The 16,785-nt window shown below is 40.6% G+C and overlaps 1 protein-coding gene across 1 annotated transcript in view; it reads left to right on the top strand.

Annotated features, from left to right (window-relative positions):
• TRAPPC9 (trafficking protein particle complex subunit 9) overlaps positions 1-16,785 on the top strand; it is a 535,580-nt gene that overhangs the window by 67,013 nt on the left and 451,782 nt on the right. Inside the window, exon 13 of the mRNA XM_086609585.1 lies at positions 5,271-5,356. Within this exon, the coding sequence (XP_086465711.1) occupies positions 5,271-5,356 (86 nt within the window). The remainder of the gene's footprint in view (positions 1-5,270; positions 5,357-16,785) is intronic.

Genomic DNA, 16,785 nt, shown 5'->3' with positions numbered 1-16,785 from the left:
TTAGTGCTACTTTGCTGCAGTACTGCTTTGATTTCACAGGATAAAGGCTAAGAAATTAAACAAAGGATAAGAAATAAAAGGATAAGAAATTTTGAAAAAGTAGTGATAGGAAAAGGGGCAATGGCTTTAAACTGAAAGAGGGGAGATTTTGATTAAATACAGGAAGAAATTTTTCACAATGTTTTCACAACACTGGAACAAGTTGCCCAGAGGAGTTGTGGATGATCTAGATGATCTTTAAGGTCCCTTCCAACCCAAACCATTCTGTGATTCTATGTGTGGGAACATCTTAAAGTGCTTTCTCATTAAAGAAATATTTCTTTGGAAAATAGCTTATATTATTTCTCTTAATTTGTTTAAAGGTTGATCACAGTTAAATTTTGAACATTTATTCTCTTAGGTTTACTTTGTCATGTTTTTTTCTTTTTTTTCATTCAAATAAAACCTTATTGCTAACCGTGTCAAACAGTTGTGTTATGCAGTGTTCTTGTTCCTTCATGGATACAAAAGGAGCCTGCATTTTTTGGAACAGTTCGATTTGGGATTTGTTTAAGTGCTGTGTGTACCATTGGAGTTTTATATTATACAGGGCAGTTTCTCCTTTCAGGTTTTAATTTAGCCTAAGGAGATGTCTGAACAGCTTGTGATCCTGTAAAGCGTTTGTCTTTTGAAATGTATACACAGTGCATTCACTTTTAAAAGCCTCTAATGTTGCATTCAAAGTTTTGCAAACAAAAGAATATACAAAATAAAATCAGATACTTCCTTTAAAAGAAGCTGAGAATTTAATAAACTTTGAAAGTAATGAGAATATTTTAATATATTTAGCTTTAATTAAAAACAACGACAATAACAAATGAAGTGTTTTTCTTACATAGAAATATGTAAGCCATGTTTTGGTTAAATTATTGTTACAGCAGAGGAAATCAAGTACTGTCGACAAACCAAAGGGAAACAAAAGCCTTCAGGGGTTGCCTTGAGGAAATGGTTTCAGCTTTCAGCTTGATAAGCTTTTCTGACTGGAGAGAAGAAATGTGATAATTGTATTCTGGTTAAATTGCTGGAATGGTACACTAGTCGTAAGAAATAAACCTACTGATTTTTAACATAAAGGTTTTTTTGTTTGTTTTAAAGTGCTGATAATCTAAAGAAACAAGACAGTATAATATAGTCCCGTTAGTAAATCTGGCAACTAATGTCATAGCTATATTAGATGATGTAAATACAGCTCTTTACCTAAGCCCATATAACCCGATTTTACCTTTTCCTTTCGAAGATTTACCCCCAAGGAGACAATTCTGTAGCATTGCCCCGACGTCTTTGACATGGGTAACCAGACGTTCTGGAAAGGAAACCAGGGGCAGCTAGTGAGATCTGTAGAAGTATCTTTTTTGGTGGTGGTAGGGACTACTCATGTTTTCCTGAGGGAATGAGAAGACTATATATATATATAAAAAATTTATATATATATTATATATATATAAGACTAATATATATATATATATTTCATCATGTCCATCCTCCTCTCTGTCGTCCTCCCTGCCCCAGCAAATAGATGTTAGAACCCTAGAACAGCCCAGGTTGGAAGGGACCTCAAAAGATTCTATGATTCTTTGGTCCAACCTTTCACAGGAAAGGGAGCCTAGATAAGATCATCTAGCATCCTGTCCAATTGCATCTCAAAGCTTCTGTGATGAGGACTCAACCACGTCCCTGGGGAGGTTGTTCTGGTCAATGATTGTTCTCACTGTAAAAAATTTCTTTCTTACGTTGCAATGAAATCTCTCACAGTCCAACTTGTACATGTTGCCCCTTGGAGAATCCATATGGCTCCTTGTGAAGAGAGCCTTTGTCTCTCTTAAAAGCAACCTTTTAAGGACTGGAATACTGTGATGAGGTCCCCCTGACCCTTTTCTTCTCCAGGGAGAAGAGACCTAACTCCTTTAGACTTTCCTTATGAGGCAGTTTCTCCGTCACATTGATCATCTTTGTGGCGCTCCTCTGGATCCCTTCCAGTCTGTCTGTGTGTTTCTTGAACTGTGGGGACCAGAACTGGACACAGTACTCCAGGTGCAGCCTGACAAGCACTCAGTAAGTGGGATGATCACATCTCTGTTTCTGCTAGCAATGGCCCCGCAGATGAAGCCCAGGGTTGGATTTGCCTTTGTTGCTGCAGCAGCACACTGCTGACTCCTGTTCAGCTGGTTGTCCACCAGGACTCCATAGCAACCTGATCTAGTTGGAGATATCCCTGTTCCTTGCAGGGGGGTTGGACTAGATGACCTTTGAAGGTCCCTTCCAGCCCTAACGATTCTATGATTCTATGATTCTATGACTCCCAACATGGGTAGGGAGATGGGGGTCGGTCTCTTCTCCCATGTTATGAATGACAGGACAAGAGGAAATGGCCTGACGTTACAACAGAGGAAATTTAGGTTAGATATCAGGAAGAATTTATTTACAGAGAGGGTTGTGAAGTATTGGAACAGGCTGCCCAGGAAGGTGGTGGAGTCCCCATCCCTGGAGGTGTTTAAAAACCGTGTGGATTTGGTGTTGAGCAAAGGTTTAGGGACCCTGACAGTGCAGCATGAATGGTTGGACTCAATGATCTTGAAGGTCTCTTCCAACCAGACGATTCTATGATTCTATTACCTCCAGGTCCCTTTCAGCAAGGCTGCTACCCAGCCAGAGATCCTAGTCTGTTCTGGGCTCTTTGATTATGTCATCCCAGGTGCAGAATCCTGTACTTGTCACGGCTTTGGACACTACCCCCCAAGTTCAGTAGTTTAAAGCGCAGTTCATGAAGTCAGTCAATCTGCTAGCAAAGATTCTGCTGCCTTTTCTAGGTAGGCGGATCCTATCTCTCCCCAATAGGCTGGATTCGTTGAAGGACCTCCCATGATCATAGAAACCAAGGCCCTAGTGACACCATCAGCCATGAAGCCATGTACTGATCTGCACGATGCATTGACTTTCTGCTCATCAGAGACCGTGGTGCCTTCTGCTCCCAGGTGCTGCCAGTTCACTGTGGGAGCTCTTTGTCGGGCAGTCTCCGGAGGTCAGTGCCACAGGGCCCCGGTGTTTCTCCTTGCCAAGTCTGGAGTAACACTCTGCTTCTTGTTCACCCTCCCTAACACAGTAGAACGTGCACCCACTGCCCGGGTGGCCCCACCAGAGCACGCCATGCCCAGGTGGAGCTTGTGCCCTCCTCCACGCAGGAGGCACTCTGCAGCCCTTCTAGTGCTGTTGTAAAGAGATAGTTCATGGGGGTGCTCTATACTGAGGGAGAGATCATGACTGTGAAAATTACAAAATGAGCCTAGAATATTTTCTTTTTGGAAGGAAAATGAGATTAAAGCATCAGACAAATCATCAGTTGGCATTTGTTTGGATTTCATCTAAATATTGCTCTAGAGTTTCCAATATGTTTTCTGGTTACTGACTTTTTCAGAATCACTTTTCACAAGGTTGCATTGGAAGTATTTTCAGAAAAGACATTTCAATCTTAGGGTAGTTGTTACCATGTGGAAATTACTACTCTTTAGAAGGACCCAGGTGCCCACTTTGGCTGCTGTGTTGATAGAGTTAACCGTAATGGGGTTAAATACCTTCAAAGCCCTGTACAATACCTCTTCAGAGGAGCAACTGACTCTTTTTGAGCAACTGACACTAGATGATCTTTGAGGTCCCTTCCAACCCTAACCATTCTATGATTCTATGATTTTTGGAACTGCAGAATGCATAAGACGTTGTGGTCACTAATAAGCAATTTGATAAAAATAAATTTACAGAACATCTCATACAGTTGTACTTTCAAATGTTTTTTTTTAATAAACAGTTTTGCTTTTCAGGTTTCATAGTAATATAGCCTGTTGATATCTGTGAATGTATGTTCTTAATTTCCACGAGCATTAATTGGAGTTAAACATTTGCATTAAGTACATGTCCCTTGAGCTCTCTAATATTACTTGCAAAATGTAATCAGATAGTAAATGATTGTGAATGTGGAATGAGAGTACAGTCTTAATGTTAATAATCCTTTTTTTTTTTTTTACTGGACACTTTCTAATATCCTAGTAAAAAAGTGTTAGAAATGTGTGTTAAAATTGCTGAGTAAACTAGTAAAAGTTAATCCACGTATGTCATAGATTAGCTTATGGTCATGATTTATTTAACAAATACAGTTAAACCACCTTTTATTTATTTGGGCTGCAGGTCCTCATCTTGTATGGAGAATCTTGTCGCATTCGGTTTTAAGTCTGAACATCAGGTGCATGTGGTTAACTGAGAAATTTGGAAGGTAGACAGGATCTTGTGTGCTGAAAAGATTATGAAGTGCTGATGTAAAATAATCTTTCTACATTGAACAGTTCCTCAGGACTTGTGTCTCTGCTGCTGACCTCGCTCCCATAAACTTTGTGCCTCCTTAAATTGAAAAAAAACCCCAAATTTTAACCTTGATAGGGTGAAGTGTCTTTAAAGTTGAACCTCTGTCTCTTGTAGTGAGACACAAATCCAAAGTACCTCTTAGTACCTGATCTATTTTTGTTCGTTGTCTTTCTTAAGTATTTTCACGAGTGAGATAATTCGTTTTATTGCTTGAGTTTCCATTTTGTAAACCTAAAAAAAAAAATCTGTATCTGTAGATCCTAGTGTTATCTTGCCCTCCCACAGCATCTCCCAAACTACTTAGTTTCCCAAAGAAAATTAGTAGGAGGAAACTGAGGTGGCTTCTTGCTGGTGAGCAGTTGTTTCCTTCTTAATTTAGAATGATCTTATATGTACTCCGTATCATCAGCTGTGTCTATATGAAGATTTGTTTCTATTATTGTTAATTTCCTTCTTCCTTTTCTGCTCGTTCCATATCTGGCTGCTTTTTATCTGCATCTTAATTATCCAAGGTGATGTGTGCTCTGTTCCTAACTCCAAGTATGTAAGCTTTAAGTGTTTAGCATGAGGGATGTGTTTAAGTACTGCTTTGAATTGATGCCTGAGTTAATTTTGCCAATGTAATGTTGGCACACTGGGTCTTTGGAGAACCATTGCTGTATTAATGACTGATTCTGGTCCTTTAACCCATTGCTTTGACTGTGATTTATGGTTTGTGTCCCACAATGCACTTGAATAGGACTTGGGCTGCTAAGATTCTACAGAAATGTTAATTTAGAACATAAAGATAATATAGCAATCTGACAGCTAAGCTAATGCTACTTTTTTATAACACTATGTTTAAGTAATTTTTGCATTAATTCTGTAATAATTTCATGTAGATTTCCAGTGGGTCCAGGGAGATGTATGTGAAGTTCAGTTGATGGTGTACAACCCTATGCCTTTTGAGCTTCGAGTAGAAAACATGGTATGTATCTTCCTCAATCTCTCCTTTTTTATTTTTTTTTTCTGAAAAAAATCTCAATTGAACTTTCAAATATGGTTTTCTATAAGTCAAACAGTTAAAAGAATCGTTTAAACCAGTGTAACCTCAGTTAAACAGTGCAGTACTGTCAATTTTCTCAAATTTGCTGGTAATGAGGTATTGAAATGAAAATCTGTGCCACTCAGAGTGTTTAAATGCTTTACTGTTACTGACCCGTAAATCAATTCTGTACCTTTCTGCATTGATTAGAACTCATGCTACATAATTTACATATACTGGTTTTCAAGTAATAATTTTATCCTGAAACCTAATAATTACTGAATGCTTACTACTGTAATTTAAAAATCTGCATTCATCCCAGCTTTTCAAATTCCCATTTTGACCACATTTTTAAAAATCAGGGAAATTAAAATCATTCTGAGCAGCTTTGTTTTTTAATAGAAGCTTCAGCTCATGGATCTGCAGTTCCCAATGATATTTGTTAGTTGAAAACGCTGTAAGGTAACATGATCAAGAGGGAGGAAAAAAAGGCTAAAATACCAGAAGAGCGTGTAAGGTTAAAATAATTAAGCCTAAACCCAGTAAACTGTGTGATACTAATTTTGTGGACTGTTTGCGGTGTGCCTTGAAACAAAGTAAATTATTTTTTTTTTCCCCTCTTTATTCCAACTAACAAGATTTTTTTTTTTAATTGTTATCTGTTTAAGCGTTAAAAGTCCTTTAACTACCAAACCAGCTTAATCTCCACTCAGTCCTAATCCAGTGTTGTCCTTTATGTTAAATATTTTTACCTTTAATATGACTTGAAGAAAATAAATCCTGTCTTTTAGAGCCTGTTGTTCTGTTACGCTAAGTGAATTAGTGTATATTTATTTGCCCAGGATTTAGTGGTTGGTTTTTTTTTTTTTTGTTGAGAGGTCTACTGCAGTGGCTAATCAAACAATTTGACCTAAATTACTGATAATATGCCACGTACAATAAAGTGTTTCTCCACAGCAAAAGAAAATGCCCAAAGATTGTGTTTATAACATAATAAATTTTGTTCTTGGAAGCCAGTACACTGGTTTCTTCAGCAGCATTTTATCTAACTCTCACAGTATCCCAAATTGTTAGGAATGAATAGAAAAAATAATTGTAAAGCTGCGCATCAGAAAGGACTCTATATGGGAATTTATAAAGCAAAATATTCTTAAATTGTCTACATTGTATTGTTTAAGTAATGATGTAATTATATATTTAAAAAACTGGGTTTGGATAATTTCTTAATGAGGAAATTACTTACGAGTGCTTACATACACTTAAGAACTCAGAATATAGTTCTTTGCATAGATGTGCACTCCCTCCATTCCCTGAGCAAATTAATTGTAGTGGCATGAATACTTCTTTTTACTCTTAGCGTGATAAAGTTCTACCTTTGAATTAATTCTGAATTTCAGTTTCATTGGTAAGCGTAAGAGGATGCAGGCATGCAAACTAGATACAAATAATTGAAGTGATTAATGTGATTCTTTAGTCAATGCTCCATAAACAGAGTACTTGGAGAAATTCTGCTGTGCACTAGTGTCATCTCTTTGGTGGAAATGAGTTGGTTTTGCTTGATCGCTGGATCAAAAACTGGCTGGATGGCCGGGCCCAGAGAGTGGTGGTGAATGGAGTTAAATCCAGCTGGCGGCCGGTCACCAGTGGTGTTCTGCAGGGCTCAGTGTTGGGGCCTGTTCTCTTTAACATCTTCATCAATGATCTGGGTGAGAGGATCAAGTGCACCCTCAGCAAGTTTGCAGATGACACTAAATTGGGAGGTAGTGCTGATCTGCCTGAGGGTCGGGAGGCTCTGCAGAGGGACCTGGACAGACTGGATCGATGGGCTGAGGCCAGCTGTATGAAATTCAACAAGACCAAGTGTCAGGTCCTGCACTTGGGCCACAACAACCCCCTGCAGCGTTCCAGGCTTGGGGAAGTGTGGCTGAAAAGCTGCACAGCAGAGAAGGACCTGGGGGTGCTGGTCGACAGCTGATTGAACATGAGCCAGCAGTGTGCCCAAGCAGCCAAGAAAGCCAACGGAATCCTGGCGTGTATCAGAACCAGTGTGGCCAGCAGGAGCAGGGAGGTGATTGTCCCCCTGTACTCAGCACTGGTGAGGCCACACCTGGAGTACTGTGTCCAGTTTTGGGCCCCTCACTTCAAGAAGGACGTTGAGGTGCTGGAGCGAATTCAGAGAAGGGCAACAAAACTAGTGAAGGGTTTAGAGAACTTGTCCTGTGAGGAGCGGCTGAGGGAGCTGGGACTGGTCAGTCTGGAGAAGAGGAGGCTCAGGGGGGACCTTATCGCTCTCTACAATTACCTGAAAGGAAGTTGTAGGGAGATGGGGGTCGGTCTCTTCTCCCACATTATGAATGACAGGACGAGAGGGAATGGCCTCAAGTTGTGCCAGGGGAAATTTAGGTTGGATATTAGGAAGAATTTCATTTACAGAGAGGGTTGTGAAGTATTGGAACAGGCTGCCCAGGGAGGTGGTGGAGTCCCCATCCCTGGAGGTGTTTAAAAACCGTGTGGATTTGGTGTTGAGCAACATGGTTTAGGGACCCTGACAGTGCAGGGTGAATGGTTGGACTCGGTGATCTTGAAGGTCTCTTCCAACCAGACGATTCTATGATTCTAAGATTTGTCTGTGATACCAAGACTGTAGCCAGCAAGTTGAGGAAAGTAATTATTCCCCTGGATTTGGCGTTTGAGAGACAATGTCTTTAGAACCAAGGCCAGTTTTGAGCTCCTTGTGCAATAGAAATATTGACATACTGGTATGAGTCCAGCAGCATTACCAAGGTGATTGACAGGCTGGAGCATATGACAGATGAGGACAGGTTCAAAGAGCTGCATGTGTTCCATTTGTAGAAGAGAAGAATACTGGAGTAATTCCTGTTGCTTTCCTTGATTCCAAAATGGGAAGGTGCAGTGAAAACAGAGCCAGATTATTCCCAGAGGTGCCCAGCGTAAGGGTGAGAGTCAGTGAACATGTTGCAGCAATGAAAACTTTTCTAATAAAAAATTCCCTTTTTTCAATCATGAGGGTGGTCATACATGTGGGGTTACACCATTGGTGGATAAGGGAAGAGCAACTGACGTTGTCTACCTGGACTTGTTCAAAGCATGATTCCATTTGATACTGTCCCACACGACATCCTTGTCTCTAAACTAGAGAGACATGGATTTGGCGGATGGACCACTCAGTGGATAAGGAGTTGGCTGGATGGTCGCACTCAAAGAGTTGTGGTCAACGGTTCAGTGTCCAAGTGGAGGCCAGTGACGAGTGGTGTTCCTCAGGGGTCGGTACTGGGACTAGTGCTGTTTAACATCTTTGTTGGTGACATGGGACAGTGCGATCGAGTGCACCCTCAGCAAGTTTGCAGATGACACCAAACTGTGTGGTGTTGTGGACATGCTGGAGGGAAGGGATGCCATCCGGAGGGACCTTGACAGGCTGGAGAGGTGGGCCTGTGAGAACCTCATGAAGTTCAACAAGGCCAAGTGCAAGGTCCTGCACATGGGTCGGGGCAATCCCAAGCACAAGTACAGGCTGAGTGGAGAATGGATTGAGAGCAGCCCTGAGGAGATGGACTTGGGAGTGCTGCTGGATGAGAAGCTCAACATGATGCAGTAATGTGCACTTGCAGCCCAGAAAGCCAACCGTGTCCTGGGCTGCATCCAAAGCAGTGTGGCCAGCAGGTCGAGGGAGGGGATTCTGCCCCTCTACTCAGCTCTCATGAGACCCCACCTGGAATACTGCATTCTGCTTTGGAGTCCCCAACATAAGAAGGACATGGAGCTGCTGGAACGAGTCCAGAGGAGGGCCACAAAGATGATTCAAGAGCTGGAGCACCTCTGCTATGAAGACAGGCTGAGAGAGTTGGAGCTGTTCAGCCTGGAGAAGAGAAGGCTCCAGGTGATCTTATAGCAGCTTTCCAGTACCTAAAGGGGGCCTACAGGAAAGCTGGAGAGGGACTTTTTACAAGGACGTGTAGTGATAGGACAAGGGGCAATGGCTTTAAACTGAAAGAGGGGAGATTTAGATTAGATATAAGGAAGAAATTTTTCACTCAGAGGGTGGTAACGAAACTGAAACAGGTTGCCCAGAGAAGTTGTAGATGCCCCATCCCTGGAAGTGTTCAAGGCCAGGTTGGACGAGGCTTTGATCAACCTGATGTAGTGGAGTGTTTCCTGTCCATGTGAGGGGGCTTGGAACTAGATGATCTTTGAGGTCCCTTGCAACCCAAACCATTCTGTGACTCTATACACTGGAACTGGTTGCCCAGAGAGAACGTGAGATGACCGTCTTCAGAAATCTTCAAAACTTGAGTGTATAGGACAGTGAAAGAACTAAACTACCATCAAAGTTGGCCCCATTTTGAGCAGTGGACTGGGCAAGAAGGCCTTTAGCATTTCCTTCCAGCCTAAATTGTTCTGATTTTTCAGTCTCATCTGTGAGCTTTCTAGAACATGGGAATAGTTACTGCTTTATCACAAGTATAAGTATTTTGTTTTCATTTTAATAATTCAAAGAGTTGTTTAATATTTTAAAATGTTTTGTTTTATTATTAACATGTACTCCCGCCTGCAGTCCCCATGCCCCTGTGTCTGATTTCTCATCATGAATCACATTCTTTCGTATTATTTAGTCTCATGGAATCATTTTCTTAGCAAGCATATCCTTTTCTGTCATTTAATGGGAGTTTCAACTTGTTTATCCCACAACTTTTTTCCTTCTGTCTGTCTGACTCAGCACCTTACCTTTGCAGTATGACTACTTGTTCAAGCTGTTTCCTATGACTGGCAGTTCTTTGAGTTCTCCATTGCTTGATTTCCTTTGTTCTTCACCTTTTTCATGGTTCACCACTCATCAACATGTAACTGTCTTGAAATCTGTAGTCTTATTCCTGTTTTCTATTTTTCCATTTCCCTCATCTCTCCGTTTAAGGTTTGTTGTTGTGTTACCTTACTCGTTTCATGTTAAATGAGTGCTGGAAGCGTAGATCCAAACTTTTATCATGATAATTTTCCTCATGCGTCTTCCTGTTTCTTGTGGCTGAAAGCTGGGATGGTAAACAACTTAGTACTGAGCAGAAGTTGTTACGGAGAATGATTCCTCCTTGGAAGGCTTCTCCAGCCTTTTTCATTATTTGAAGTATTTATTCAAAGTACGTGTAGTTTCATTGAAGTATGCTTAAGTAAAAGAAATTGAATATTTAGACTTGACATGAGAATGTGGAGATAAGACTTTATCGTTTGCTCAGCCTTATACTGTCTGAAAAGTTGGTTTTGTTGTTCTGTTGTTTTATTTTATTGCTCTCAAAGCTCTTTGCCCATCTCTGTTGTTGCTACTGTTTATTCCCTGTTATGCATATTCATGATTCAGGACTCTATTTAAATACCTATTCTTCATGCGTGTCCCAATTCTGTATTACTTTTCTGTCTTTTTCTATTTCTTGTTTTTTTTTGTTTTGTCTGTACAGTTAGAAGCCTGATCCATTGAAAGGTGCAATAGTATTTATAAAATGACACATGAAAATGTTTAATCATGGAGTGTGGAGGTGATTAGGTCCAACAGCTGTGTATTTCAGTCGATAAAGCGAAGTAGGAGAGATCATAGGGCTTATCAGACGAAGTGCTTTAAGAAAATTTAGCAGGAACCTTAAACCAACAGAGTGAGAGAGGCACAAACATGAACCTAACAAGCTTTGACTGCAATGGGTTACACAGAATATTTTGCTGTCCTGGTGATGAAGCCCAAGTTAACAGGACATGTAATGTTCAGCTGTAAATAAATGTATTTACCATTTTACTTTTTCTCTCAGGAATGTTGAGTTTGGTATAGATTTGTTCAGGTATGTCAATGATAGCTTCTATCTCTTTTGCAGTTACTAAGCCTTTTTTTCTGACCACGAAAAAATGACCTTCAGATTTCAGACCTTCAAAAAAATCTGAAAAATTCCGGGAAATCTCTGATGAATTTATTTTTTATCTTGGGACAAATGTTTAAAGCAGTAAATCATAGTACAGTCTGGTGAGATCTACTGTTAAAATTGAGAAACTAAAAAATACTACCCCAAAGCATGAGGATAACGTGTATTATAATATTAAGTCATTATTCAGAAGGAAAGTCTTTATTCTGTAGTTCTCCTTCTGTTTGGAGCAGGTATTTATTTGAAGGCAATTTATATATGGTGTATTGATTCATGATGTTATAAGAATGGATGTTACATTCTTTTTCTGTAAATTTCAAATCTGTCTTGTTAGCCAAGAGCTCTATGTTGATGTTTAAAAATACCATATTTTGATAAATCTGTATGTATAATCAGGCCCATAACTTTGCTTATGATGGTTTAAATTGTTCCTGTGAACTGCTCTTTAGAGAATTCATATCTTTGTACTGTTTCTGCCATCTTGAGACAATATTTACTTTCTGATATGCTATATTTAAGTGAAGCTATATTGGGCGAAAATATACACAATATATATGGTCATGTTTGGTGTTTTCACAGAATCACAGAATGTTAGGGATTGGAAGGGACCTCAAAGGATCATCTAGTCCAATCCCCCTGCCGGAGCAGGACCACCTAGATCAGATCACACAAGAACACATCCAGGCGGGTTTGGAACATCTCCAGAGAAGGAGACTCCACAACCTCTCTGGGCAGCCTGTTCCAGTGTTTTGTTACCCTTACTGGGAAGAAGTTCTTCCTCATGTTTAAGTGTAACCTCCTATGTTCCAGCTTATATCCATTTCCCCTTATTCTGTTGTTGGATGCCAGTGAGAAGAGCCTGGCTCCATCCTCGTGACAGTCACCCTTTACATATTTATAAACATTAATGAGGTCCCCCCTCAGTCTCCTCTTCTCCAAGCTAAAGAGACCCAGCTCCCTCAGCCTTTCCTCATAAGGGAGATGCTTCACACCCTTAATCATCTTTGTGGCCCTGCGCTGGACTCTCTCCAGCAGTTCCTTGTCCTTCTTGAACTGAGGGGCCCAGAACTGGACACAATATTCCAGATGCGGCCTCACCAGGGCAGAGCAGAGGGGGAGGAGAACCTCTCTCGACCTACTAACCACACCCCTTCTAATACAGCCCAGGATGCCATTGGCCTTCTTGGCCACAAGGGCACATTGCTGGCTCATGGTCATCCTGCTGTCCACCAGGACCCCAGGTCCCTTTCCCCTGTGCTGTTCCCCATCAGTTCAGTCCCCAACTTGTACTGGTACATGGGCTTGTTCTTACCCAGATGCAAGACTCTACACTTACCCTTGTTGTACTTCATTAAATTTCTCCCCGCCCAACTCTCCAGCCTGTCCAGATCTCTCTGAATGGCAGCACAGCCTTCAGGTGTGTCAGCCACTCCTCCCAGTTTAGTGTCATCAGCAAACTTGCTGACCATGCACTCTGTTCCGTCATCCAAGTCATCAATGAATATGTTGAACAATACTGGTCCCAGTAGTGACCCTGGAGGGCCTCCACTCCCTCCCTCCACTGGAGGGCCTCCAACTGGGCTCTGTCCCATTCACCACTACTCTCTGGCTTCTATCCTTCAGCCAGTTCACAATCCACCTCACTATCCGATCATCCAGACCACACTTCCTCAGTTTAGCTGTGAGGATGCTGTGGGAGACTGTGTCAAATGCTTTGCTGAAGTCAAGATAGACCACATCCACGGCTCTACCATCATCCACCCACTGGGTGATGTCCTCATCAAAGGCTATTGGGTTTGTCAAGCACGACTTCCCCTTAGTGAAGCCATGTTGACTGCCCCTAGTGACCCTCTTATCCTTGATATGCCTAGAGACGGCACCAAGGGTAAGTTGTTCCACTGTCTTTCCCGGGATGGAGATGAGGCTGACCGGTCTATAGTTACCTGGATCTTCCTTCTTGCCCTTTTTGAAGACCGGAGTGACATTTGCTTTCCTCCAGTCCTCAGGCACCTCTCCCGTTCCCCATGATTTAGCAAAGATGATGGCGAGTGGCCTGGCAATGACATCCACCAGCTCCCTCAGCACCCTAAAGGTCTGAGCACTTTAGATCTGCTTAAATCTTCTTAGAAATAGGAGGGAAAATTTCCTTTTAAACAAATATTTGACAGGTTTTGTGTCAAGTATTTGACAACATTGTATAAAGTATATTCGGCATGAAAAGTAACTTTGATGGCAATGTTACTTTAAAGAAAAGAATTGTTGCATTTCAGGATTGGTGGTAAAGCCTAAAAAAGCGATTACGTACTCATGTTGTTTTAACAGCATTCCCAAGTGCTGCCATTTACATACAAGTTGTTTTGTTTCTCTAAAACTAAATAAGTTTGAAGTGACTGAAAGACACGGAGTGACATGCTGTGATAATAGGATGCATATATTCACTATAAGACAATTTAAATTGTTTTATAAAAATACGAGAAAATGTAAAATTGGGACTTTGTGTGATTCATATATTCCCTGGAGGAAACCTCGTATATGGGTAAAGTTGTCCTATAAGGTCAGTTACTAAATATTATTGCTTCAAATAAGGTATAAGACTGTAGGGAAAAGAAATCTTAATACTTATTTAGTTAGTGTTTTTTGTTTTTTTTTTTAATTGTGTCTCATATGTTTATGTAAAAGATACGACAGTGCTTCAGCCTCGATTTGTCACTGTTAGGCTAAAAAAGTTTTAGGCACCAGAGGGCAATGTTGGGCAAATATTGCTGAATTCTGCTGTCCAGCAAACTACAATATTGAACGTGTCTTTCAGACATTCTAGATATGTCATTGTCTTTTAAAACTTATTTGTGTGGTTAAGTCTTACGAGTAAGTATCTTGATTTCATTTTATGTCTGGAACTCTGAAGCCTAGTTGAGGTTCATATCGTTTTGGTTTGGTTTTTTTTTTCCACTTCAATTAGGTTTTATGCTTCCTTAATATCTTTACTTTTAAAAACTTGAAGTAAAACTCTTCAGTAAAAAAATTATTCAGTAAAAAAAAAATTCAGTAAAACTCTCTTAATGAGACGGATGAATGCTGCATTATCCTTCGTGTGATAATACACGAGGCCCTTTTATTTCTAGTCCAGGCACAGTATGTAGAGTGCAAGTGCTTTGGCATTTCCATTGCACCACTTCTCTAGAAAAGCTCATCATTTTCATGTTTTTTTGTTGTTAAATAACAGCCTTCTTCATTCTTAATGCCAGCGATTTCACTTACTAGTAACTCTTCCTTCTTGTCCCTAAGCACATGCATGTTTGGGTGATTATACTCCAGACGCATTCATGTGCTTTTTTGGCTATTACTGTCTCTATTTATCTTAATTTTTGTCTGGATTTTTTCAGCTGTTAACATACTCATTTTAAACCCTTTGGCGAGGAAGGTGCTTTCTCTGGCAGCTGGGTTGTGTGATCATTGCTTTTCCTCAGCCTTGACCATTACCCTTTAAAAATATTACCATTGATTCATTTAATTTTTCTTCGGTTCCTTTCTCTAGTTTTACTCCCAGGGTTGTCAGCTTTGGTTTCTTCAAGGTTATTTGGCTCTGGTCCATTCCAAGCCTTGTTTCCCTCCAAAGAGGGAGTTCGTAGTCATAGATCAAAGTTCTGGCTGGGCAGTGAGGTTTTGACTGCCAACTTTGGGGTCGCGTGACAGCCTATATATGTGCACACGTGGCTAATATAGATGCATTTCTTGAGGCCATGCTGGTTTATGGTCCCCCTTGAGGTTATTTTTTTCCTTTATAGGACCCTAAAAAGCTTCCCGTGCACCCTCTCAATCCAACTTGGTAGTAGTAGATGTCTAATTGCTGGGATGGGGGACCAATTCATATTAAGTAAGTGAAATGAATGTATAAATGTATGTCCCGTCATCCAGGTTGATTAAAAATGTGAAGTAGAGGAGTAAGGACATGGGAGAAAGCTTTATGAAGCTTCCCATATTTTAGAAAAGTGACCTGACTATGGTTTTGCAATGATATTGTGATTTCTTAGTGTTTTGTATACGTTTATAAGTATTTGATGTATTTACTAATTTGGGGAGTTAACTGGGAATGGAAAAACAATGACGTGTGTTAATTGTTACAAGGTAAGTTCAGTGTAGAATTAGGAGAAAGTTTGATCTGGAAACTTTCCAGTTTTAACCACTGCATTGAGTTACCTCATTCCCTCTTAGAGACTACCACTGAGAGAAATTCCAAAACTCCCTAAATAATCATTCTGGGAATGGTTAATGCGGAGTCACCTCTGCTTCAGAGTAGGAAGATGGTTTAGAAATTGTCCCTGCCGGTTCTGTGTATTTACATTTGCTATAGCTGTTACTAAACAAGACATTGGAGGGTTTTTTTGACGTTGATTTTTTAGGACTTTAAGCCCGTGGATGGGAGTATTTAGTTGAGGTGAATCCTGAATAATTAAAATGTATTTGAATATTTGGCCAAGTGATAACTCAGTGCTTTGGGGATTGAAATAATCTTACAAAGCCTTCTGTACCTGTTTTAGAAGTGAGTTTTGGAGTGTGTATGGGGTCACCTTTTGTTTATGCTCAAAGATTTGCTTCAGCCAAAGCAAAAGCAGAATGATTATGATGAAGACTGAGGCTAAGTCAGTAAAGTGTGAACGTTCACCACATTTCTGTCTCACTGGAAGGATTAATATTTAGTTACATGCAATCAATTATGTTGCATCGTATCTAAAATTAGTTTGTATTGTCTAGTTATTGCAGTAAGTATTTTGATGTCTTTATTCTGAAGTATTGCAAGGAGTATTTTGCCGAGAGTGCAAACAAGACCTGCTTAAGCTCCCAGCTACATAAACGTACCTATTTGAAAAGTATGATCAAACTTGTGTTTGTGAACTGGGAATCAAAAAGCATTGCTGTGATACACTGGGTTGGGAATGTATAGGAAGACAGAATTAGCTTTTACTTACTTTTTTTGTGTATTGTTTGTGACAACTGAAGTTTCCATGTGATACTGGAGGAAAACTAGAATTCACAGAATCACAGAATGTCAGGGATTGGAAGGGACCTCAAAGGATCATCTAGTCCAATTCCCCTGCCGGAGCAGGACCACCTAGATCAGATCACACAAGAACACATCCAGGCGGGTTTTGAACATCTCCAGAAAAGGAGACTCCACAACCTCTCTGGGCAGCCTGTTCCAGTGTTCTGTTACCCTTACTGGGAAGAAGTTCTTCCTCATGTTTAAGCGGAACCTCCTATGTTCCAGCTTATATCCATCCATTTCCCCTTATTCTGTCGTTGGATGCCAGTGAGAAGAGCCTGGCTCCATCCTCGTGACAGTCACCCTTTACATGTTTATAAACATTAATAAGGTCCCCCCTCAGTCTCCTCTCCTCCAAGCTAAAGAGACCCAGCTCCCTCAGCCTTTCCTCGTAAGGGAGATGCTCCACTCCA

The sequence above is a fragment of the Tauraco erythrolophus genome, chromosome 3, assembly GCF_009769465.1.
Source record: "Tauraco erythrolophus isolate bTauEry1 chromosome 3, bTauEry1.pri, whole genome shotgun sequence".
Lineage (NCBI taxonomy): Eukaryota > Metazoa > Chordata > Aves > Musophagiformes > Musophagidae > Tauraco > Tauraco erythrolophus.
This window is presented reverse-complemented; position numbering and strand designations above follow the sequence as displayed.